Source organism: Apostichopus japonicus, chromosome 16, assembly GCF_037975245.1.
Source record: "Apostichopus japonicus isolate 1M-3 chromosome 16, ASM3797524v1, whole genome shotgun sequence".
Lineage (NCBI taxonomy): Eukaryota > Metazoa > Echinodermata > Holothuroidea > Aspidochirotida > Stichopodidae > Apostichopus > Apostichopus japonicus.
In genome coordinates this window covers 31,409,420-31,437,170 of record NC_092576.1, presented here as the reverse complement: position 1 = coordinate 31,437,170, position 27,751 = coordinate 31,409,420, and the positions used below count along the sequence as shown (strand labels likewise).

Sequence of the window (27,751 nt, the reverse complement as noted above, 5' to 3'; positions counted from 1 at the left end):
TCGAAAAATATTGAATTTTACACAATAATAAAACTGTCACCTTACTATAGATTGTTAAGCGAATGCAGACTAGTTACAACAGGAAAGAAAAAAAAGTTAGCCACTCGTGACCATTGATTAACGAAGCGTTTTAGTTATTCAATAGTAAATCATGAAGTATGAAAAAGGAATAACATATCTTACTTGATGGATACCCCAAATTGTGTTGAAGTAATGTTGATCAAATGCATTTAATTATATGATCAATATTTCATTAATTTTATTTCATCAATCAGAATCAAAATATTCCTAGAAAGCATTTGCAAGAAAATAAGCAACCTAAATTCCCCATTCTAAGCAATGGAAAACAAATAATAAAAATTATTTTTATTACAAGGACAAAAATCGTTGATAATGAAAAAAAGATGATGAAAAACTTCTCCCTTCTTTGCATTATCAAAAATATTGAATTTTAAACAATAATAAAACTGTAACTAAGTTATAGATTATCAAGCAAATGCAGACTAGTTACGCCAGGAAAGAAAACAAGTTAGCCACTAGTGACCAAGACATAAACTGTATATATCTCTCACAATAAAAACAAAATAACCATTTTCAAAAAGCATTCGATGTTCCCATTTTCGGACAATGCTTCTAATTCCCTATCTTGAGATGCTAATTGCAACTTTATTTTTACCCCTAATTAGTTCAATCACGTCATTCATCATCATCACCAAAACGCAATGATGTTGTGTAAAACAGTTGTGCTTTTATTACGTGATATGGTGAATGGAAGCAAAATCACTGCCAAATCGGCACTACGGACGGAAAACGATCCACACAAAGAACAAAACTAAAACAAACATCACGACGCCTCGAATCATCGAACCAGCAAATAACACACTCGTCTTGTCGGCACAAAAAAAAACCTCTTACAAGTACTCTTTGTCTTTATGTTAAAGGAGTACAGACTATTGATACAACAAAAGAGAGTACAATAACTGTTTCTTTTTTATTAGAATCTCATTTCATTTATACAATTTTTATCCCACGAAAGCATGTACAAGAAAGTAAGCAACCTAACTTCCCATTCTAAGCATATTAAAATGAAAAACAAATAATAAAAAATTGGTTTATATTACAAGAACAAACATTGTTGAAAGTGGATAAAAATGATGAAAAAAATTCTCTCATCTTTGCATTATCGAAAAGTATTGAATTTTACACAATAATAAAACTGTAACCTAACTATTGATTATTAAGCGAATGCAGACTAGTTACAACAGGAAAGAAAAAAAAGTTAGCCACTCGTGACCATTGATTAACGAAGCGTTTTAGTTATTTAATAGTAAAGTAAAAAAAGAAATAGACAATATTGAAGCAAAGAGTATGAAAAAGAAAAAACATATCTTACTCAATAGATACCCAAAATTGCGCAAAAATCGTGTTGTAGTAATGTTGATCAAATGTATTTAATTATATGATCAATATGTTTATTAATTTTATTTCATCAATCAAAATTATCATGTTACTCTTTATCGACTAGACAAAGTGATAATACACGATATGACGTCATATAATTCCAACAGGATAACATCACCTGGTATTTAATGACCATGACCCATGTTTACATGAAACTAAAAACAAATTGTTGTCTGGCTAATGTGTTTATATGTACGGCTATAGAGGAATGAATAAATCCGGCCTTTTGTGAATCAAGCAAATGAATGAATTTGACAGTTAATTGCAGCAATCCAACGTATCGTCATAATTGCCTTAACTTATTAACGATGTAAGTACAGACCGATGATTCACCTAATGAGCCATTACACTAAAGGTCTATGAATGTTGTAGATATATATTTTTTTTATAAATATTTGCAGTAATCGATCGGTTAGGTAAAATCGAGCAAGGATACACAGTAATCATTTAAGTTTTATTATGAAAAATAAGAATAAACACCTTAGTATGTTGATAATCTAAAATGTATCGCTTATTATCAAGTTAAAACTTGTAAACTTATGATTCATCGATAATGACTTTGTAAACTTATTATTCATCGATTATGAACGATTTCTTCATTTTTGTACAACACGCGGACAATATAGATGTGATAAAGCAATTTAATGTGTCATACGTGTACATTGTACATAATATACAATTTACTATCGAAAGATACGTTAATTGTTAATTTCATTAAAATATATCATACATAATTTAGGGGTATTAATCATAAGGTACTGAAAATTCAAGGGACATGATATAAAAGTACAAGAAGAGAAAACTCCGACTGTGACATTGCAGATCGAATTACACATCTGAGATGATTGACGTATGGTGGCAATTGTGCCATCTCGCTTCACAATCAAACCTTGTAATTATTTACAAGGTATCGCTATTTAACTGTTACGACTATGCTTGTAAGAATGATTCAGTAAAAGTTACATGGGTGGTTTTGGTCATAGAATGATTATACTTGCGTTCGTAAAACAAATCAACCTTAATCCAACAAAATGTTATGGTGAATAAGATGTAATGTGATCATGAATTTTAATTATATACAGTGGTGTTCCGTCGAGGTTGACCTAGTCGTCCGATTTCAAAACGTCCGAAAACGTCCGAAAACGTCTGAAAGTGTCTGGTTCCGTCCAAGCGTCCGGTTAGAAAAAAAACTGTCGGACAGACTTGTAATAATTATACATACAAGTGTTGTTCAATGTCTACTGTAATCGTGATACTGATGTTTGTAATTGTTGCTAATAAATGCTATTGAATGTTATTAATCAGTAGGTAAGGAATAAACATATTTTGTGTGAGAACGTATTTTTTCAGTGCTATAACTAAGCTACATGTATTATAAGCTGTCATAATCAAGTTTACTTGAAGGTATAATGATAAATGAAGGTACCATTCTAATTGACTTTGGTCTGCTTTATGCAATCTTTGTTACGCATTCAATCATAATGCTAATACTGATGTCAACAGTGTGTGTATAATATCTTTAATAACATAACTACTGATTGGAGTAAAAAAAAACAGCATGCGTCCATTAATACGCACGTTGAAAGAAATAATATTTAGTTGTGAATGTAGCCTAAACTAATAGTTTATACCTGAACGACTATTTGTTTTTATACATAGTGTTGTATAAGTTTGTTTTCTTAACAGCTTCAACAGCTCATGGTAAAGGGTACCTATACATTTTTTTCGAGGGATTCATCTGTCAATAACACCTCTAGTAGAAGAAGGTGATTAACCAACTCTCCAGTAGTATATTGAGGAGGCAACACCTTTAGAAAGCATTGTTTCTTTTAACACAGCCGTGATCATTCCATTCGATCAGTAGCTTGGTTCTGTTACTTACGAAACCCATAACAATAACGTATATATCCATTTGTATTGACGGAATCGATTTTCCATTTCTTTTCATGTCAAGCGAGAGTTTCCTGTATCAATCCACAGCATACCAGCGTAGCAACATTTTTTACTATCGATTTGTAAAGATTGCATGCCACTGACGTTATACCATATAATACACGGTTAAAGTTACATACATCGAACAGCGGATATCGGGATGTCGTAGATTCAAATTTACAACTGTATTATGTATTCATTGTCACTCTCACTCTCACTTTCACTTTCGCCTTCGCCTTCGCTCTCACCTTCACCTTCGCCTTCGCCTTCGCCTTCACTTTCACTCTCAGTTTCACTCTCACTTTCACTTCCTGTTAACCTGAGGAAAAAATAACATGTTGAGTAATAATTACAGTATTATTAATATTGCTGGTGTAGCAATAGAACCATTACAAGATCATGTATAATAGTGTTAAATGAAATCTAGCAACACAATATACCACGGAATACTTTACTGACGTAGTATGAATGATTGTTGCTAATGGTATCAGAAAAAGTCACAATAGTGCTTTATTGTGAAGAAAGAAAATTGTTATCCTCAGTTGTGTTAAGTTGAATAGTGTATCTTTTTTTAACATAGACTTAACTATAGGGGTAGTGTCATAAACTTTCCCATGTAGTATATTTTATAATCCTACCCATCAGGTCCTTTTTTCTAGTGTTACCAGATAAACATGTGAAATGAAACAATAATTATACATAAGGACAGTTTAATAATGTCAGATCATTAAACGACACATTCTAAGAGAAAAGAGATAGCAATCACTTACCTGTATTCATCCCAAAACCATGTCACCTGTATAAAAGAAGAACATGATATTGCATCAGTGAATATTAAGATGTTATTAGTAGTATTTTGATATGCTTGTTAATATTAATATTTTCATACAAAGGGGAATATATCTCCAAGGTGGATGCTATAAACGGCTGTTTCTGTCATGACAATCTATAAGTCTATGTTCAGCAAAATTTAATTTCTGAAATTTGACTTGTCACTGTATTGTTAAATTAATTCTTCTATAGGTGAAACATAAAAACAAAAATGTCGTACAGATATTTTTTTCTTGACTAAAGTTTGGTTTTAAATGTCAGATCATTAAACGACACATTCTACGAGAAAGGATATAGCAATCACTTACCTGTTTTGATCCCAAAACCCTGTCACCTGTATTAAAGAAGAACATGATATTGTATCAGTGAATATTAAGTTGTTATTAGTAGTATTTTGAAATGCTTGTTAATATTAATATTTTCATACAAAGGGGAATATATCTCCAAGGTGGATGCTATAAACGACTGTTTCTGTCATGACAATCTATTAGTCTATGTTCAGCAAAATTTAATTTTTGAAATTTGGCTTGTCACTATATTGTTAAATTAATTCTTCTATAGGTGAAACATAAAAACAAAAATGTCGTACAGATATTTTTTTCTTGACTAAAGTTTGGTTTTAAATGCGTTTTGTTTATCAAACTTTACAATATGTATTACGTTGTGTATTTAAGCTTAATGTTATAGATTTAGTTGATACATAGTCACATATTTTTACTATCAAGGATAAACTGTGCAGTCACGAACGTTATACAAATTGTATTAATGAAATCGTCATTCCACCCTTAATTCCAACACACCGATCTCTAACTATTACTAAGATTGTAAATGATGTTGGTAAGTTAGTTAACCAAAAAAAAATGAAAATTGTGCGATGAAAGTTCAGTACTTTACCAAAGTAGATCGGATATTAATAAACGGTCAAAAAAACATCTTGAGTTAATATATATCGAACTAGTTCAGTACAAAGTAGCATTCAGTATGATAGTTCTGTGTGGCAATATAAAAGGTGGAAGCAGTCAAGATATAGTTAAGCTTTCTCTTACTAAAAGATAAACAATGCCAATATCATAATCTACAAACAACAGAAATATGGATGTAGAAATATAGAAAGGGATACTTCAACATATAATACACTTGATTGAGTATGTTGGAAGCGACGTCTAGGCCCGAGGCTACAGTGACGGTCTGGTAGCGTTAGAGAGAGAGAGCTGTGGCTGGATTTAGGATTATCTGTGTTGCGTACCTACTTCAAAGCTTTTGTTAAACTCTATACTATTCACATGCATCCTTTTGAGCAGGTACCAATCTGTACTCATGCCTCCATTAATTTCTTGTAATTCCTATGTCACGATTCTCTCACCTTTCTTTTGTTATTAGCTTTGTGTGTGTAATTTACAACATACGATACATACATTCGTATTTTACAATACCATACGCCCGCTAGTATGGTCACTATCTTGTTATAAGAAGCTTCTCTTTACAGGCAGCATTTATTGCAAAACGAAAGAAGAATGTTGTTATAAGTTGACTTATTGACTCTTCCGGTCTTAAATCTCCTCTGGCCGATCACATTTTGTTGTTGTCAATTATTTAATTTCACTGTAGCAGCTTTTTTTAACCCATGGAATATGTCCCTCTATTGGATTACAATGATTTTGGTTTTGAGTTTTTGTCTTGGAGAGCCCTGCGGTTATTGATGAGGGTGTTTCACACCGAGGAAGAAAAACTTACTACATTTATTTAATTGCTCCGACGTAGTTTTGAACATCTACATCATACCAATCAAGTTCTTTAGTAATGCAACGATTTTCGTAGTTATTTTCCTAATTTTTTTCCCTTCAATTTGATGAAATTAATGCCTCAATAATGAATCATCTTTCTTATTTTACTTTTGGTTACACGATTGTTATTAGCACACTTGACACGATTTAGTATCCTGAAGGAGGTATTTGACGTCTAACAAACACTTGAGATTATCCCATATCACAAATAAATTAAAAAAGTACACATTTTAAAATAACTTGATTTTGATTTTGACTGAGCAATGTCACAAATCATTTACTTTTACACTTTAAATACAAATAAGTGCTGTCCGTGTGGTACATTTTTATATCAATTTAATCCGTGAGGTTGGCGTTATGAGCTCACTTTTATTATAAGATAGGAATTACCACCAGAGAACAAATAATTTGAATGTCCCGGACCCACATGATTGTTGGTAATAATCCCAAAATCATGTGGATCTTGGTAATACTGTTCGCTGAAGTTACATGTTTACATCAGTCATAACATGTCCCTGTTTTATTTCTTTTTTCTTCCACCGGCACCCCCCTCCTGCTCCGTGTTTATCGTAGATATTTTATAGCAGATACCATGACAGTTTTCCTTTATAATTACTCCTGCGTCGACTGGTAATCTCACACGACACTTTCAATCATAATACCTTGCTGCACAATCACAGCATCAGTAATCCTTACGTCCAGTCCTCTGTTCCAAGCTATAGGTAAATTCAACTTAGCCCTACATACACACACACGGATAGGAGAGTACAGTAGCTCAGACAAATGGAATGTTATAACGCTCCATATACGTTATTGCCTGTCATGCAAAAGCGCATCTAAAATATGTGACGAAGCAATAACAGGACTAGATGTGAGGATCAGAGTATTAGCCAATGAACAATGTACATCCACACAGAAGTGTCAATGTCATTTTTCAATTGTGAAATCATTTATTTCATAAATTTTCATTTTCATATTAGATTGATCTAATTTCGAATTTAATATTGTGTCTTATAGTTCTACAGTATTTAGGGATATTTCTCTATTTTGGGAACTCATTAGAGTTTAATGTTCCATTTTGTTTTATTTTTATTGTCTGCTGCAATGTCTACAAATGGTCTACATTGGTGCTCCGAGAATCATGTTTGACTAAAGAAACTTCGTATACACATCGTCCTCCTCTACCGAAACGTATTTAAACAATCGCAAATATCTCTCATTCCAGCTTAAGTATCTTCCGATAAATTTGTACTCAAAGTTTACCACATTCTAATACCACAATTCATAGTCACACAACACTACAATAACCTCAATGTATCTAAGAGACCAATAAACATACATAACAAGTTGTTAACCAGTTCCAATAAACATATTTCGTCTACCTGATATGAATATATAAATAATTTATAGTTTCTTGGCTATAAGCACAGTTGTTTGTTTGTATTTTGTAGATTAGGGGTTTTTTTTTCTTCTGTTATTAATTCCCACATTCCTACTTTGATTAATGGATGACTATTTTCTATCATTTACCTTTATCGTTTATCTTAAAGTTTATGCAGACTGTGACCAATTTACCACATATTTTACATGTAATACAATTACAATCGTTCGTGTGAGGCATGCGTAGACTTAACAAAACTTTTCATAAGAGGAGATCAGCATCAAAAGCAACTTAAATAAAAGCAAATATTTTCAATCAAGTTATATTTCCTAAGGAAGGATAGCGGCTTTTGGATCAACGCGCATGTTTGTCCATTTGCCTTATATGTGTTGATTGTTAACATGTAAGGATTTGTTAACATGAAACATTTTGGTAGGTATATACAGACCCAGATACGCACACACACACATATATATATATATATATATATATATAGATATAGATATATACATATATATATATATGTAGATATATATGTAGATATAGATATATATGCAAAGATATGTTTAAAGATATATAGATTTATAAATGTATGTAAAGGAAGGCCCTTGGCCCGTGGTTCGAATCCCGGTGGAGGCTGAAAGTTTTTTCACTGTTCTTGATTTTCCAGCTCATTACGATTTTCATATATATATATACATATATATATATATATATATATATATATATATATATATATATATATATATATATATATACATATATATGTATATATGTATATATATATATAAATATATATATATATATATATACATATACATATATATCTACATGTATATATATATATATACATATATATATATTATATATATATATATATATATATATATATATATATATATATATATATCTATATCTACATCTATAGCTATATATATATATCTATCGAGATCTGGCTTTAGGAATCACAAATGGTTTGGAGATGGTTAGCATCATGTTTGATCTGTAGAGTAAGGTAAATATGCCAACAAAAACAGAACTAGCATTGTTCGATACAGGTGACAAACGCTTACAGTGGAATTACGACCTTCCTTACCGGTTTCGAACCTCTGGACATATAATCATTGTCTATAGCCCAGTGGTTAGGGTGTCCACATATAAAGCGGGAGGCCCGCGTTCGAATACGGTGGGAGGCTGGAAGTTTTTTCACTGTTTTGAAATTTTTAACTCACTACGATTTCAAGTATATGTATATATATATGTATATATATATATATATATATATATATATATTAGTGTTTGCACGGGTTATCCGGGTACCCGCCAGACGCGTTACTACCCGGTTCCTAATTTATTACCCGAATCCTACACAAAGTGTGATTTAAAAAAAAAAAGAAAAAAAAATTGGCAAACCGACAGTTAGGCAGATTTCCCATTGACTTAGTGTGGTGTTAGCTTACAATGTGGTCTAAGATAATAGCAATAACGAAGGTACCCGCCCGACGCGATTCTACCCGGTTCCTAATTTATTAGCCGAATCCTACGCAAAGTGTGATTGTTTTTAAAAAAAAAAAATGCAAACCGATGGTTAGGCAGATTTCCCATGACTTAGTGTGTTGTTAGGCTACCATGTGGTCGAAGATAACAGCAAAAACGAAAGTTTTCCATAGATATCTTATAACTGCGTCACAATTTCAGCTAATAAACAGATGGCCAGGCTAGATTACCCCCATTGACTTAGTGTGGTGTTAGGCAACCATGTGGTTGAACGTAACAGCAATAACGAAAGTATTCCATGGATGTCTTATAACTGTGTCACAACTTCAGCAAATAAACAGATGGTTAGGCTTAGCTAGATTTCTCATTGACTTAGTGTGGTGTTAGGCTACCATGTGGAAGAAATTATTATTTATTCATTCGTTTATTTCATAGAAGGAAAGGCTGACAAGGAATTTTACGAGATGTTTATGGATTATAGACGGGATAACTAAAAAATAGTAATCGCAAGTGGCGTTTTACTAATCGTTTATTCCACATGTGATCAAATTGCGCGAATCGCGCAATCTCGCGGCTAATGCGAACCCTGGGCCAGCATAATAGATAGTAGTACTAGTAGTAACAACCGTTTAGAGCTAAATTGGATATTTATATGGTTTGATCCAGTAGACGTGCACGAGCCAGCATAAGCAGCGGCGGCAGTGCAATGTTAGTAGTAATGCTAATTATAATTAAATAATTAATTTATTAACAAGTTAATGAAAGAAACAAAAGCAAATAAAAATGATTGAGGAAGGTTTTATACCTTATCTTACACCTACGTATTTGAACATGAAAACATTGTCAGTAGAGAATATAATGCATTTATTACAGCATCCAATATGTAATTTCTTGAAAATCGTGATACACGAGGGTAAACAATTTTTCCGGGTACCCGGATACCCGACGGGTAGCGGCCCTTGGGTACCCGGTTCCCAATTTTTGGGCCCGTGTAAACACTAATATATATATATATATATATATATATATACATATATATATATGTACATACACGCATACACACATGCATGCATACATACTTACATACATACATATATATATATATATATATATATATATATATAATAATCCGCGATGATATATATCTATTGTTTTATCATTTGACATTGGTAGCTCATTTTAACTTTAATACTGCATCGGTGAAAGAAGAAATAAACAGCTTCATACCATCCATCCATCGACCAGATTGAAAGTTGAGTTGTAACTGTGTGTGGTGCATCTGCCAAGCGACTAGAATTGAGATGAACGATATACAAAATGACATTGAAGAAAAATACAGTTTCCAGAAACCTAATTCATCCGAGAATGCAAAGTTGTATATAGTTCAATACTTACTTAGTTTTTATAAACATATTATGTGGAATTTAGTGAACTGAAGTAGTATTATAAAGATGCAAAAATGCTATACAAGAATCAGTTATCAATGATTTTAACACATCAATGACCTTTATATGTACTACATTTCTTTCTAATATTTTCACTGTATATTATTTTCATTGTATATTATGCACGGCCGAGCTAAATATACATAAGCAATGTATATCATATAATCGTAATTTGTCATACCTTACAAGATCAGTTATTGAATATTTACTATGGAGGTAATCTCATTAGTGATAAAATTTGTCTACAATGCAAATTATTCTGCAGTAACATTGCTGTATTGTTGGAATGTTTAAAGTAAATCAACATGAAGCTTATAAGATATTCCAGGAGATTATGTGAGAATGAAGTGAACAACTTAAAAGAAAACAGAAAACATCCATTGCATTTAAAGAAGCAAGAGTTAGAGCGCCCTCTTCATCTGTCCTTATTGCGCTCAATCGATATATCTTCACTATCTTTCCTTGGCTGATTTACGGAGGGACATTTGTTCCAAAACTATCCAAATTGATAGCGTTTTGTTCAAAGGGACATCGTAATATCGTAAACAAATCAACATGTTAAAAATGTGATTAACTTGTTCCAAACTTAAATCATTGTACTGAATATTGTTTTTAATACGTTTCGTTACCGCGATCTCATTTTTAGAAATAATGATGTTCTTTTGGATAGCCTACTTTTCAAAAAAATGTCGCTCCGTTCTGTTTCTTTATTAAAGTATTAAGTTATTTTGGTTTACTTTATGTTATGGTTAGTGTCTATTTGTACGAGTGGGAATGTGTATGGGGTTAAGTAGGGACCGGCGGCTTCTTTTGGTGATCAGTTACGCATTAATCCAATTACTACGCAATAAACACGGATTACAAGGAACTGATCTCATTAAAGAAACCAGACTTGAGGTTTCTTATAATGTCTATTTCTTAAAGAGTTGTTACTTTGCATTCACTCATTTCGTTATATCGATCATAACTGAACCCTTAACCCCCCCCCCCCCCTTTATCTCTCTCCATTCAACAGTAGAATACTTGGTTTAAACAGGGAGGGAAATAAACAATGGCTATATCAATTCCTGACATTTTAATACATGGTACAATTACACATCAAAGACAGGCAATGTTAGTACCAGGAGTAGGTGCTATGGTGAACGGTTGAATTTCATGATTAATATCCGGAATAAATAGCCGGAAGTACACTGCTATACCCATTGTGACAACATGGCCTGCTAAACATCTATCGGTTTTTCCCTCCAGTAACATTATATATTTTGTTGTTTCTTACAAAACCACGAAGCCTTTCTGCGAGTAGTTTGTCAAACTTAAATCCTTAACCAAAGTTGATTTCTGGTTCAACAGAGTATTGGAAGGAGGTGAGGCAGCAATGAAGTAAGATATGAATAGTACTTGCTTGCTTCCCCTCCCCATCCCCTTCATATCCCCTTCATATCAGACAAAGCATTTGCATTTGTTGTATAAAATGTTCATAATGTCAGTATTCCTTATCGGCCTGGAAGGAACCTTTCGACAAAAAATATTGTAACCCCCCTACTTCCCCCACACTATCAAACACCCCCTAGTTATTCTCTTACTAATATTTGTCGTCATCTCAATATAAAACGCAACGTATCATTCCCAGGCTGATTATTTGCTCTTATCGTTAACAATGTGCATGCCGATAAGTCTTCCCACCTGCACCTAAATACAGGTATGGTGTGCCGGACATGATTAATTGCTTGTATCGTTGAAAATATACATGCCCACAACATTCCAATGAGTCTTCTCACCTGCACCAAAATACTTGTTCCTAAGAAGTCTGTATTGATATTTCTTTGCACATCAGACAATCCCCATTTAATTTAAATTAAATTTAATTCGAGTCGACATCAAGACTTCTTGTCCAATTTTGATTTGCAGCTTGATATTGGTCGAACCCTGGGATTTTAACCGATACAAACTCCAGGGTTAAACATGGACCTCCAAATTAAGTGTAAGTTTAAATATACTACGATTCAGATAGGCCCATCAAGACACTTAAATCTTCTTTTCACAATTTTAAGTGTGTATGAAGCATGTGTTCTATATTTGTGCTGCTTGGAAAATGTTATTTCGTTCATCTGGGTGAGATTTGGATAAAAACATATTTATAATTGTTGTTGTCTTATTCATTATATATGGTAAGTTGGTGCTTTGCCAATAGAACTATGTATTACATTGTAAGGCAATATGAGATACAATGTAAGGCGATGAAAGGTGTTTTTGTTTCACACATACTTCAGAATACCATCCAAGGATTATTTTCCATTTTATAATCTAATTGTTTTGCGATGGAAACCTACAACAGAATGATTTGAAAGTGGAAAAGGAAAATGTCACTAAATACGGCTGATATATTTCTCATTTTAGAAAATTTTAGTTTTACTTTTGTAAACAAACCCTAATGTTCCCATTAATTTATCTATCAATTTTAGAACGATCATAAATAAGATTTGCTGCTTCAAAAGGGTATAATCATATTTGTGATACTTTTTTAATTACTCTTATTCTGTAGTCTTCTCCAGGTAAATACGTTCAGGTTTGTAATGTTTGTATTACTGGAGATTAAGATATACATTATACACTTGTCTTCAGTGAAATTACCCTTGTATATAACAGCCAACATGAGAACAGGACCTTTGCGGCATGATTGGCTTCTACCATTTATAATATTTGCTAATGACTATGAATGATTCGTAAGCGTCGAAATATACTTCAGTGAATGTATATATTAACACTAAAGTATCAGATCATGGAGTTAATGTATTAACATGATAATGTGGATCATCCAATATATGTTACCTGAGCTTGAATATACTTTACCTTTCACAATCCTTGACTTTAATATTGACGGAATAGACTCAGCAGGGATATACTCAGGTAACTCACCCTCCGAGAACCTACAAAATAAAGAAGAAACAAATCCGGTCAATCATGTGATTATGAAATCAAATGATATCATTAACCAGAATGAAAACATTTCATGGTTCCTTGCTGCTGTTCATAAGTTCCATTCATAGGGAAATTTCTAAGAAAGCCCTAATACAACAACAGCAATTCATGCACACAAACTTTTGTTATCAAAGTAATGCTAAGCCCTGCCCTCTCATTAATATGCATGATATCACTTGCAGCACACATCTGTGTGTGAAGACTATCTACCAATATGATCATACCAAATATGACGAAATTCCAACTAATAGTAGCCAAGTTATTGCAATTTGGAGTTTTTCACGTTTGACCCCGTGACCTCATTAACATTCATGAAATGAGCACCAAAATCATTAGTGTTCATCTACTTACAATGGGCCACCCACCCACTAATTATGGTAATGATCGGTCATTCCCTCGTTGAGTTATCGTGCATACAAACTTTTCATACCGAAATATTGCTAAGCCTCACTCCCTAATAAATATGCATGATATTACTTGCAACACACATCAGTGTGTGAAGACTATCTACCAATATGATCATACCAAATTTGACGAAATTCCAACTAATAGTAGCCAAGTTATTGCAATTTGGAGCTTTTCACGTTTGACCCTGTGACCTCATTAATATTCATGAAATGAGCACCAAAATCATTAGGGTTCATCTACTTACAATGGGCCACCCACCCACTAATTATGGTAATGATCGGTCATTCCCTTGTTGAGTTATCGTGCATACAAACTTTTCATACCGAAATATTGCTAAGCCCCACTCCCTAATAAATATGCATGATATTACTTGCAACACACATCAGTGTGTGAAGACTATCTACCAATATGATCATACCAAATTTGACGAAATTCCAACTAATAGTAGCCAAGTAGTTGCAATTTGGAGTTTTTCACGTTTGACCCTGTGACCTCATTGATATTCATGATATGAGCACGGAAATCAATTGGGGTTATCTACTTACTATGGGCCACTCACCCACTAAGTATGGTAATGATCGGTCAATCCCTTGTTGAGTTATCGTGCATACAAGCTAAAGCGTCACACACACACACACCCTAACCTGAATACATAGGTTCCTTTGCTTTTAGCAAGGAAGCAAAAACTGTTTTTATCAACTGGCTGCAACAAACTCTCAATTTAAAAACGGAGAAAATAAGTTTTTTTTTTTTTTTTCTATATTTGCTACATCATTATGGAACCGAAAATACGTTGTCGTATAAGCACTCTATGCATGACGTTATAAATTTTAAATTTTTATCCCGTTCCAGATATCCAACAACAATACTGCCTGTAATTTGGACTAGTCAAGCGTCATTTGAATGACTAAAGAAGTTTCAATAATATCGAGGGACAAATATTTAATATAAAAATTTTGCCAAATATTAAAATATATAACCATTCTCCAAACTAATACTACACAATTTTGACTTTCAAATTCAATCGGTTGAAACAGACAAGGAGGCCAGTCCTAAAGTCCTTATAATACTTGCTCGAATTGGTTTGCTGACTGTTATCCTACGTTTGTTCAAAACTAACATTTAAAGTTCATCCTTCATGGTATGGTTGATATACGTTGCGTTCAATAAATTTTATTAGGATCGGAAATAACTGTGGCGTACTTATTTCTCTAAGTTTCATCAGGTTCGATTGTACAGAATTCATTACTTTTAACTTTATCGAGATATTCCGTTTTGAACAGATTTTCTTAATGCTGATGATATAAATCAAAACGAGCTCCGCTGTAAACCAGATACCCACTCAACGTTAAGGGTACCTAATAAGCCATCCAACTCGTCCCACCTGGTGTGAAACTGCATATGATCGTAAACTAGCAGTCTTTAAAGAGGAGATGAAATGGTGGGTTCTCATGTCTTAGGAAATGGACCTGCACCTCTCAGAACATTCGTAAGCTTTGACGAAAATTATTTTCTACGGGAAGAAGAGGAGGAAATAGTTTTCGAAGGTGATGAAAGTATCGGTGTTTTCCTAATCAATTGAGCCCCTTTCAGAAGAATTGTAAAACGATCCTGATGGCCGAAACGCGTCGCTGCAGACTGAAGTCCCCAAGCAAAACGATTGGACTATCCTGAATAGAAACTGATCGGTTGAGCACAAACAAACCACCGTTATTAAGAATATAATTTGATTTAAATTATCTCGAATGTCGATGACCCTGCTACTTAACTTCATAGCGAAGCTTCTAGAACTTTGTTACTTACAGTGCAAGGAAAATGTGACAGTCTGTACAGTGCAAGTTCAACCTTATAGTAATAGTAGTGGTAACATGGGGTCTAGACCTAACTAATAGACATTATAACAGGCTAGACCGTGTAATTGCATTATCCAACCAACTGTTTCGTTAAATCATAACACATCGACAGTTTTACCACAAAAGAAAAATTGTAGATCTAGTATTGATTGTTCTAAAACCAACTGGCTTTAAGTTTGAGCAATATACTAGGTAACCAATAAAAACAAATCGTCATTTGCTGCATCAATGAGGCCTAAGCTATGGTCATAACAAGTAACTTGGTAATAGTATAGGCCTACAGGCACTTGTCAGGTTGTGTATGTTTAGTGTTTTGAACAAGTCATGTCCAAATTCTTCGATATCTGTCATATTTTGGAAAAGCGTGCAGGTGAAATCCGTCCTTGTGGTGGAACAACCTGCAACCACACATCGGCTTGGCATATTTAACAGTTACGAGATCAATTTACGTCAAAACAAAACTCAAAATCTCAATTACTACAGAGCACTGCAACTAGTTGTTCTCGGACGTTCAAGAATGTTAACATATTGTCCCGGAAGTGTGCCGAGTTTCTCAACTGATGTCATGCCGCATTACCGTATAAACAATTTTTTTAGAAAGTTTTATTACCCTCGATATCTTGATTGTTTATTCTTCAAGGATGCAAGCTTCGTTTGACAAAAATTGGGTATCATTTAAAAGCTATGAGTGTAAACAAAACGATGATTTATATCAATATTTTCCATTTTGGCCCCCTCTTTAAGGTCAATTGTATTATTGTAGTGCCCATACGCGCTACAATATTGGAATTACTATCGCACGCCATCATATACATGGCTGACTGGTAAATGCAAGCTAAACATACACTCTCCAAAACAATTTCAAATTCACATGTTAGCTACGCAGGGAAAAAACCCGACTCAGATTTGCAAAAAAATGTGGCGGCGAACAGTTAATTCTGCACATGTAGATAAAAAAGATCTCTTTGAGTAGCATACTTCTTCAAAACAATACGTAAAATTCTCTACTTCCCAAATTGAACAAAACATCCTGAACAACATCCTGCCAAAATATTGCAGGCAACAAATGTTAATCGTACTTATTCGCAACGACTCGGCGTATTATCTGCACTTCTTCAGCTCATGGAACATAGCTACTTGTAACGTTTCTATTGTGGCAATGTATTATATACCATGCCCGACTATGGTATAGTTAACGTGCATTGGATAATGATTAACCAGGGCCAGGAAATCGACCAAGCAGTTTTTAATAGACCGGAGGGTGTTACATTTGCAAAGATAGACTATAAGCCTACATGATTAATTTTCCATTAGGCCTTCGGTGCAAACTACCTTATGCCATACGGCAAACCACCGTATGTCATTTACGGTTTGTAAAATTTCGCTAACTAGGCGATGTTACAGTACCGTTGAAATTTTGTTCTATTTGACCAATCAATGTCAATGACTATGTGTATTCTTTGTCACGTCCGAAACAGGCGTGTTTCGTGATTGAAAGCTTGGTTCTGATGATTTTATTCATCATTTCTTCGTTTATATTGCAGGCACATGCTAGCTAGAGTATTGTTTATTAACACTACACAATATAGCCTAGCTTTGGTCTACGTTAAAGGACCAAACGCCGACCTTGCTTCTTCTTGACCGATATAACTTCAAAAGGGTTGCGGTAACAAAGTCCCTCCATTGAATATGAACTAAATAACTAACCATGGCCTTCACCACGCACTACAATGACAAGTTTTTGTATACAAATACTGATGTTCTAGTTAGTTTATAGATTGCGGAAGAACCGTTCTTTAAACTACCGTCAGTCCATTCTATATAGGGGAGGACGCCATCCTTGTTTTGTTAATGCAGTAAAATGTGATATCTGTTCATGCTCTAATATACTGTGTGAGATTGTAATCAATTGACAATGATGATAGACAATTATCTTACTCTAAATTATGATCTATTTTTGTTTTGTGTTCAGTTAATTTTTGTCAACTACATCATGTTTGAAATCACATAGTGTAGTGTGACTTCTGCCTGATATACTTTATACATTATATTGAGGAATTGGTTTTGTGTGGCCAGTTAAACGGTCCATGCTTTGCATTGATTTTGTTTAAATACTATTCCAAATGATTTGAAAAATGTTGAAATCTGCTAATATCCATGTGGTACTTTATTAACATAGTTCAGTTTTATTCAATATAACTGATAGGTGTTTAACTATATCATCAATTAAATTTAGACGTGTTTGATACAATCGGCAAATGATGTTGTATCGATTCCTCAGGACTAACGTTGCTTTAGCAAGAAAACTGGTTTAACATAAAGCACAAATGAAGCCTTTTAATAATCGGAAATATCAAGTAACTTTATTTAGACCACATTTTTAAGAGTGATATATTTTCAAAGTGAATGATAAAATGTGTAATTGTTGTGCCAGATTGCTATCATATTTTGGTATCACGAAATTGCCAGTTCGAGAGACACCTCCAAATATGTTGTATCCATTGTATACATGGTGTGACCCGGGCTTTCATTGGTGTGCGTAACTGACACGTGGATTACGATATAAAGACAGGGGTGTAAGAAACGTCTACATATGTATCCACATGTTTTGAATACAGGATTGATAAGCAATAGTAGATGGTTTCTTTCAAGATTTGAGCGAAGGAACGTTATTCATTGCATTTTCAGAATTTACAACTAATAATGTTTGATCTATTATTTGATTGGTCAGTGGTATGCCAAATCCTTTGCAAACAATTTTCAATATTCGGTGAACACAAATTTTTGTTATCAAGAAGCAAACCTCGATCCATTACAGTGATTCATACCATGTTTTAACATGTTAACCTTATATGAGAAGTCTTCAGGCAATTATTTTATACATTCTGCGGACATTTATGGCATATCTTCTTTGTATTAGGGGAATATGTTTTTTTTTCTTTTCATGTAGACGTTCCATGGTGTAGATTAAAACGGTGCTTCCATTGGCACGTAATTCTATCGACGAAATTTGCATTAATCCGGACGTCGTCAGAAACTGCGCCAACCATGGACGATTGCGTTAGGTTTTACTCGGTCATTTATGTGTTACAATTTTTTGCATTTTCTTTTTAGTTTGTTTCATGCACAATATATTTTTATATATATGTAGATTGCGTTCATTCTTAGTTACTGCTTTCCTTCCATCTGTAGTTCCATTATTTGAAAGTAAAAACAAGTTAACACAAGTTAACAAGTGGTGAGCGTGCAGTTTACTGATTACCACTACGCATGCGTATTAATAGTATTGTAGCGAAATGTTATCATAAATTCTAGAAACATTTGCACTTCACCAATGGCCTTTCACCATTAACAGACCAGCAATTCCTTTTGAAATCATCTCTATTGTTCACTGCTGGTCAGCCTATTCAACAGTGTGACTCAATAGAATATTAATCAGGCAAGCCCACCTGTTGTTGAAATACCTTCACTAATATACCCTAGTAGATGTTTGTATCATGGCAACAACTGGCCAATCAAGAGACAGTCTGGAAAAAAGCACATGACACAATTCTGTATTCATACCATGTGCAGCCATCTTGATAGAAGGACTTCACCCTCGAAGCAAGATTTGTCTGCTAGACTCATGCAACTGTATATTACAACTAATCTGCACTACGTTATGTTTTATCCTCTGTAATAACACCAAGAGGAATTCTCATATAGATTTAATCCATAGGATATCATCTCGCATTCTAAAAACATTCATGGCTTGTGCTATACGAGGAGGAGTTTTAATTTCAAGCATTTTTGTTTTTTGTTTTGATGCGTTTCGTCGGGGCCTCGCGGAGGTAGTCCCTTCATTTCCTACACGCGGTGTGACACCTATCAAATGTAATTCTTGTGTATATATTTAATGCGTGATAATTATATGGACACCATGCCACCGGGCTCCAGATGAGTTATATTGTTGGATTCCCACATCTGATACTATCTTAGCAGTTGGAATGAAGAGTCAATCACCAAGTTACTGGTGAGCTTATGTACTTATCTTTTATGTTAGGAATTCATTACACAAATACCAACAATAAAATGAACTTTTTCAACCTGCTCTATTTACTGATATTGCTGTTAAAGTGTCATGTGTATCATTATAATTATGTATAATGTATTATATCATCGCTCAAAGATAATGAGTCAATTCGATAATTTATTATGGGTATAGTCTAAGTTACCAAATGAATTGTTGCTAAGGTAAACTTTAAATAAGAATTAATATAATTCACTTTTGGGTGGAAAATAGTTGAAAGTTAGGCATAAAAAGGTTACACGAACTAAAACCATGACAGTTTCTACTCTCCCTTCCATTTTCTTTTCTGTTACATAAAATTTCTCACTCATATTCCGTTTTTTTATTGACAGATATAATGAACTAATACAGTCATTTTATAGGAATAATGGAATCGAAAAGTATTGCTCCTCCACCAGAAGTAACATTGTGACAAAGTGAGTCATCGTATCAGTTTCCGTCCGTCGGAACATGAGACAGTTGTCAGATTTTTTCGGGGAAGTTATAGTCCGGATCTAAATAATAGATCGTCAGAGCGATCACGGGTGTCACTATTCGGGGAGGGGGTGGTGAACAATTATGTTTCGTCTCGCGAGTGTGATGGTTGTCGAGGAGACCGTTGCGTTTGTCATCTTGACGTTTTTCGAGAAAAAAAAACGAACATTCCAAAGTTTGTCAGGTCGAGGATCCATCCAGGCTACTAGGTAGAATGATGGTGGCCAGTTTTGCCGGCAAGTAACTGGCACCTGATGAGATGTACAATGACGTACGATTACGAAAATAATTACAAATGTTACCATCTTTGATTGTAAATTTTAGGCCCAAATATATCATTTCTGCAATATCAGATCATTACTAACAGTGTGTGTGTGTGCAAGAAACTTGATACTGACAGGCCGACTACGCATTTTCTGCTTACCACTTCCGATGTATTAACATTATGTCAGGAATATTTGTTTTATCTTGTTATTTGGCCCTTTATTACAAATAAATTTGATCAAAATAATAATATTTTTAATACTGTAGTAATACTTTGAAATTTAGACTGATTATAAGAGTAAGGTGTGTAATGGAAAGTTCGGGACCCTGTGTTGGGACAAACAAAGGATTTTGTCTGAAAAAGTGCCTACACCTTACATTCACGCTCCATGTAATTTGGTAAATTTGATATTAAAAGAACCAATTTCAACAAGTCGAAATACAGATATCATAATATAGGAGGATGCAGGAAGTTGTGAAGAGAAAAAGTCGAAATATTCTTATATAGAAGCGTAATAGAAAAACAAATCTTCGAAATGAAAATTATTCGATCGTGTGAAACTACAATGAAATGATTGATAGAAACAGTTTTTACGTACAAAAGGAATGTGCGGTATCATATGCGGCTAAATTTGCGGCCAGCTTCCTATGAGTTTACGAACTTACATGGCTAGCACGTTTTTTTCCCCCTCCTAATTAACATAAGCGGTCTCTTTCATTCGGCTTTCCTTTCATAACCCTGCTATGCAGTGAATATCTATCCCTTTCTTACTATCTTGCTGATCTTTTCGATGACGATTTGGATGAAAGATGCAGTTCCGTATTTGTTGTATATTATTAAAATAAGTAATGCAATAGAAAGTGCAGATTGACAAGAACGGTTGACCGTGCATGCGTATATTTAACAAGTAACTGATACTGGCAGAATGGAATTCCTCTTTTTGAACTTTTACCGCTGTTTACCGTTATTACTTTGTAAAAGGAAGGAAACAGATATTCTGGAGCGGGGGGGGGGCTAACATTCGTCAAATTCTGTCAATTCCAATTGGTAAAAAGCATAACAATGTTTTGGCCAATTATTTGTATTACAGAAGCAGAAATGACATCGTTAGGAATTTTGGATCAATGCGTTTGTTCAAACACGTACTTGTATGTTATCAAAAAGGAGAAGTGAAGGAAACCGCAGATATACTATTTCGGTTAACCGTGAATCCGTATCCCAAAGGAGTAAAACGTCGGTTTTCTGTCCCCTTGCATATAAATAGCTCGCCATTAACAATATATTATACACAATGGGTAAACGAAACCAGTTCAAAACTGCTTAGGACCCAATTGATTGTGGAGTCCAACCCCGCCCCAACTCTCGCCCCACCCCTTCCCTAAAACAATAACAGGAACAGCTCAATAACATTGTATTTTGGAACATTTTGCTTTATCAAGATGATTGAACTCTAATACATGCATTTTCCTCTATTAACCAATTTGAATGTCTAGTTGCCTATTTGGTTTAAGGCTGTCATAACCATAGCAAGCAACATATGATACGTACAGCATTGATCTCACTATATTTACTGTAACACAAGTATCCATTCTTTATTAATTATCTCACTGATTTACAAATATTTACATCGGTACAACACCGTCTATTCAAAATACCGTAGCGCAAATAATACGATAACTAGAGCACCAATGGTGCAGAAGCTCATACCTTTTCGAGCTGAAAAATGTAGGGCCCACAAAACCAATTTTGGGCCCATGAGGGATACCCCCCCCCCCTCCGTTAGCAGAATCCTGGCCACACCACTGGCTATAATTCCTATTTTCCCCCTTTAAATCCTATTTTACCCACTCTCTCAAACAATATCATGCACTGACCTACCCTAGTAAACTTTCTCCCCTCTACCTTAGCAGACATAACTTCACAAGCACTCCCTACAAGACATAACTTCACAAGCTGCCTACATACCTCAGGCTCAAAGACTTCTAAGAATCGGCAAGTGCTGATTGGCTATAGGGCTCTCATGCTTACAGTTCAACAGTTAATAACAACTCCCAGTCCTGCTTTAATTCCACTTACAGCCTCTGCAGAGCTTAACCACAAATGTAAACAAACACTGCAGACACTGGGAGACAAATTAAAGGAGCTTTGGCAAAAAGTGAAGGCTCAGATTTTTTTAAACAATGGGGATTAATTGTAATTAATTAACTTTTGACCAACATTTTTTAGGCATCACCTTATTCATACACAATCCAACAATCATCAGTTCAACTTTGAATATGATCCATCAAAATCTTGAGGAGAATGAGATATTTGAAAATATTACAAAGAATGACCCCCGATGACATTTGACCTCAATTTTCCGAACACCCCTCGTAACTCTCATCCCGAGGAACATTGTGACCAAGTTTCATGATAATTGGCCATACACTGTACGAACAGGAGCAATTTGAAAATATAGGGCCGCGGCCCGGGCCACAAAAGACCCCTAGTTGATCTTTGATCTCAAATTCATGAACACCCTGAAGGTAAAACTACCATAGTACTATCGTGACAAACCCTCAACATTGTACCATGGAATCTGTAGGAGAACAAGCATTTTGCGTATTTCCACAAAATGGCCCATTACGGCCCACAGGTGACCTTTGACCCCAAATTTTGGACCATCTCTGATGGCCCTATACCCAATGGTCCTTGTGTCCAAGTTTCATGAAATTCCATCAAACACTGTGCGAGTGGGAGCGGTTTTACCAATTGTTGACGGATAGAGTGATAGAGTGATAGAATGATAGAGTGATAGACGCCGCACTGTAACAATAGCTCACACCAGCATGCTGGTATGAGCTAAAAAACCGGAAAGTGACCGGACTAAACGTCTGTGGTATGACTGAATAGCGCGTAGATAAATTATGTTGCCATACGGTGTATTTGGAAGGATACTATACTCTCTATGAATGTGTTTTGCAGATACGTGTTGATACGATACTCGTTGTAATACTCACGTTAGCTCCTCCAACAAATGTGAATGTTGTACAAACATCAATATGTCAACAACCTCTGTCTCTGTCATTTCTCTTCCTGCATTGTATATACGTATTACTACCTTCTTTACTGATACAGGACACGACAGACGTAGCCCTGACTGTAGGATGATTTTACCAGCATTAATCGTACTGAAGGATCCTCTCAGATTCAGACAGGAGATGGGAATCTGAAAGAAGGGAAGAAAAATAACGGCATTATTACAGTAATGATTCCAGGAGATTCGATTTAGTATTATCCACTGATCGATAACCACTCTAAAAGTCGTACATTTCTATATCATTACTGTAATGTATCTTTCACGAAATTTAATTTGTCTAAATGTCGTTCAATCATAGTTTGAAGAAGTTTCTAAAATAAGCCTTAAGCACTGTACATATTTAAAGATTTCCGGGGGAAGGGGGGGTGGGGGTATGTGAACAATTATGACAAGGTGGGTTTATATTGCCTGTTACCCACGAAAGCGGGGAAAAAAAGAAATGTAATTTTGTGTTTAATTATGTGACATCAGGAGTCACACAGACTCACTGTATGACGCTATACGCCATATACTTAATCACATATTTTGACGTCATTTCACGGAAGGGATTTTCTATTCAGCTCAATTTATCACCATAATCTGCTTCCTAACTACTAGCTACACTGCTTCCTAACTACTAGCTACACTGATTTGATATCCACTGATTTGTTGTCTTGGCACTGGTGCATACTTCAAGAAAGGAATAGCGTTGGATCAATGAGTCACCCTTTCCCATCCTTCCTCAAATATATTCTCATTGTAAAATAAAGATAAACGAAGGGATCTTTGTTCAGTTCATTTTAACATTGGTTGATTAATATGGACTTAATGTAATAAGCTGTAAATGTTCTATATTGTCTAATTTAAATTATTGTAGGGACAGGAATACCAAACTGATAAATATATACTTCAACGAATACATGGCTAGTATGGTTTACATCTGTCTACCAGTCTGGTGCCCTCAAATGACATTTTGACCTCTTTGAAGCAATATCAAAGTGTAAGTTTAGAGAATATGGAAATCACATACCCAACCCATAAATATCACTATCACTTAAACATGCTCTTGTGTGGAACTATATTTAGTGTTATTATGTGTAACCGTCTTTTATGATCATTTTGTTTATTTGGAAAGTTAAAGCTGTTAAGCTCCTTTATTGTATACTGGAAGAACCTGCTGGGTACATGTGATGAGAGATGCTTTAAGTGAGCATACTTGAACACTAATACAGAGCTGTAATATCGTATCTTTAATGTACTTCATCCTTTGCTGTTACGGAAGCTCCCAGAGATTTGGCTTAGGAATGCATATTGATTCCATCATGTATATTTGTTGTAATTGCGTTTACAAGCCAAGGTGCCACATAAATGCAGACATGTATGGCAAGCAGTGTGGGACAAAAACCTGCATAATATATCCGCCCCTATTTTGAAATAGATGTTGTATAATGTTGACACAGTTCGCACCCCATGATTCCTCCTGTGTCCAAGACGATGCTATGGTATGTACAATGACTGTAGACTGTCCTTATAACAAATTCGAATATCTAAGGAGAGGGGGATTTCATCAATAGGTCCTTCTGTTTTGATTTCATTTTTCAGATAAATCGTTACACCCCACTCTCCTATGTTATATAATATTGATTGAGATGTTCACATGCCCCACATATCTTGTAAACCAACTATCCACTGATAGTATCGCTCTAAAGTATAAATGCAAATGTTGTGCAAATGTGGTTAAATTATGTGTATTGTTGTAGGTATATAAGCTTTCTTTGTTGTGTTGCTTATACTGTGAAATCGTTCCATATTACAACAAGTTATCTTATAATATGTATCAACATCATGTAATTGCTACCATCACCTCCAATAACACAGTTTCAACTAGTAACTCCGCCCCTTGTAGATGATTTAAACGCTGGAAGTTTCCATTTGACTCACCTGTAATGTTGAAGCTGATGAAGCTATCTGGTATGATTGATTTTAGCCTATGATTTCAAATTGAAACTATAGTTGAATACATTCTCACAGGCAAGTAACCTACACAACCTCGGCTCTGTGTTAAACATTGGTCCCTTCAAAATGGTTTACGGTAGAATTGTTTTTACCTGTCAGGACCCACAGACATCCTGGTTATTTTGTACTTCCTATTTACATGTATTTTCCATTCAATTATGTACTTACCTACACATACACAACGTTACGAGTGCCTGTAGGCCTATACTATTGCCAAATTACTTGTTATGACCATAGCCTAGGTCTCCTTGATGCAGCAAAAGTCAATTTTTTTTTATTGATTACCTAATATTTTGGTTTAAGAACAATCAATACTAGATCTGCAAGTTTTCTTTTGTGGTAAAACACTTTGTGTTATGATGTTACGTAACATTTGGATGATACAATTACACGGACTAGCCTGTTTTACGTCCATTAGTTAGGTCTAGACCCCATTTTACCACTACTTGTATTATAGGGTTGCACTTGCACTGTACAGAATGTCACATTTTCCTTGCACTATAAGTAACAAAATTCTAGAAGCTTCGCTATGAAGTTAAGTAGCAGGATCATCGAAATTCGAGATAATTTAAATCATATGGTGGTCTTAATAACGGTGGTTTTTGTTTATGCTAAACCGAACAGTTTTGGTTCAGTGTAGTCCAACCGTTCTGCTCGCGTACTTCGATCGACAGCGACGCGTCTCGGCCAGCGGGATTGTTTTACAATTCTTCTGCAAGGGGCTCAATTGATAGGGCAAAACACCAATATCTTCATCACCCTCAAAACCTACTTCCTCCTCTTCTTCCTCAAGAAAATCAATTTCGTCAAAGCTCACGAATGTCCTGAGAGGTGAAGTCCCATATCCTCGGAATCAGAAGATTCGGGAGAAGACATTTTTAATTGATGAGAAGACTGTTGTGGTTACATATAAGATATAAGAATCTTTATTGACCATAAAAGGAATTGGAGTTCACTCCATCTCAGTATAACATACATAAAACAGTCAAAAATACATCAAAACATAAGATTTATAATATATACATTTCTTAAGACAATAAAAATCCATGTACTGGCATATAGTAAAAAACCCTATTTCCTACAAAACTCGTTGGCAAGACTAAGAATGGCCCTTGGCAAGAACGAACGTCTGTATCTTTCTGTCCGGCATCTGATGACAATTGGCCTGCCAGTTCGACTGCTATAATCAACCTGATTTCCTAGAGGATGTTCCGACGACGTAATTGACATAATATTTCTTTTAGTTACCCTGACAAGCAGCTCATCTACTGATCTGAGATCATCAGACCGGCAAACTCGCCTCGCTTTTTTAACTAGTGTATTCATCTTAGCCATGTCTCTAGCAGTCGTATTGCCACCCCATGCAGCCAAGCAGAATGTAATAATGGTCTCGATGGCCGCATTGTAGAACAAAGAAATGAGAGAGGCGTCTAGTCTGAATAAATTGAGCTTCCGTAGAAAGAACATACATTGATTAGTTTTGGCCAGAACAGTATTCACATGTTCACCCCACTCCAATTTATCAGTAATGAAAACTCCCAGATACTTATAAGAATGGACTTGTTCTACTGGTTTGTTCCTAATTTCAATTCTCTCATGTAATAAACTGTATAACGCCGTATCGGTAAACAGCGGGGAGACGGCTTTAGCTGTAATAGTTCCTTTGATCACGTCAGATGAACTGCGGTGGGCAGCTTTAAATTTTGTTTATGAGTGGCAGCTCGAGAGGTCTCTAGGGAATACTTTGACAGCGAATTTCTGGCGTTTGAAGCCGCATTTACGGAAAGTTGTGCATGGATGGTGTTGTAGTAATGTAGATAAACCATTCAAAGACATGAAAACAAACCACTTTATAACCTCTTTAATGATAATTAACGTTGCTATGGTACTTTCACATCCAAAACAACCTGTTATTTTACAGCAAATTCCTTGCATGTACATTAATGATGAAAGTACATGCTAAAAAACGTCTTCCTGTTACCAATAACACATCATTGTTATAATGAACAAATAGCGTATTGCAGTTATTGACTTACGTCATGGGCTGATGCGTTCTCCAGAAGCTGTATAGTACATCTCTGTCTTGAAATACTGTCTTCGTCTGAAATTTCCACTTCCTCTGTGCATAAACACTTGACTGTATCTACATCAACCTAATATTATCACAGAAAAGTAATATTAGTTGAAATAAATTACAAATATAATATGTTACGTATTATTAGCTGTATTTTGGTTTTGCGTGACTTGAGATCCTTACTTTGAATATATCGGGGGAAAAATCAATACCTCTCGACAGAT

At 34.8% G+C, this 27,751-nt stretch overlaps 1 protein-coding gene and 1 long non-coding RNA gene across 3 annotated transcripts in view; both read right to left on the bottom strand.

Moving 5' to 3' along the window:
- Positions 1–977: 977 nt before the first annotated feature.
- LOC139982175 (uncharacterized) lies at positions 978–10,178 on the bottom strand. The gene is made up of 3 exons (XR_011798023.1): positions 10,114–10,178; positions 4,164–4,189; positions 978–3,712 (listed from the first exon to the last, which is right to left on the bottom strand). It is a non-coding gene; the product is annotated as an uncharacterized lncRNA (long non-coding RNA).
- Positions 10,179–23,273: 13,095 nt separating this feature from the next.
- Positions 23,274–27,751, bottom strand: part of LOC139982138 (uncharacterized) — a 46,202-nt gene continuing 41,724 nt past the window's right edge. For both annotated transcript variants that reach the window (XM_071994740.1, XM_071994741.1), the window contains exons 9-10: positions 27,490–27,606; positions 23,274–23,587 (exon numbers count right to left, since the gene is read on the bottom strand). In XM_071994740.1, the coding sequence (XP_071850841.1) occupies positions 23,375–23,587; positions 27,490–27,606 (330 nt within the window). In that variant the 3' untranslated portion in view covers positions 23,274–23,374. The remainder of the gene's footprint in view (positions 23,588–27,489; positions 27,607–27,751) is intronic.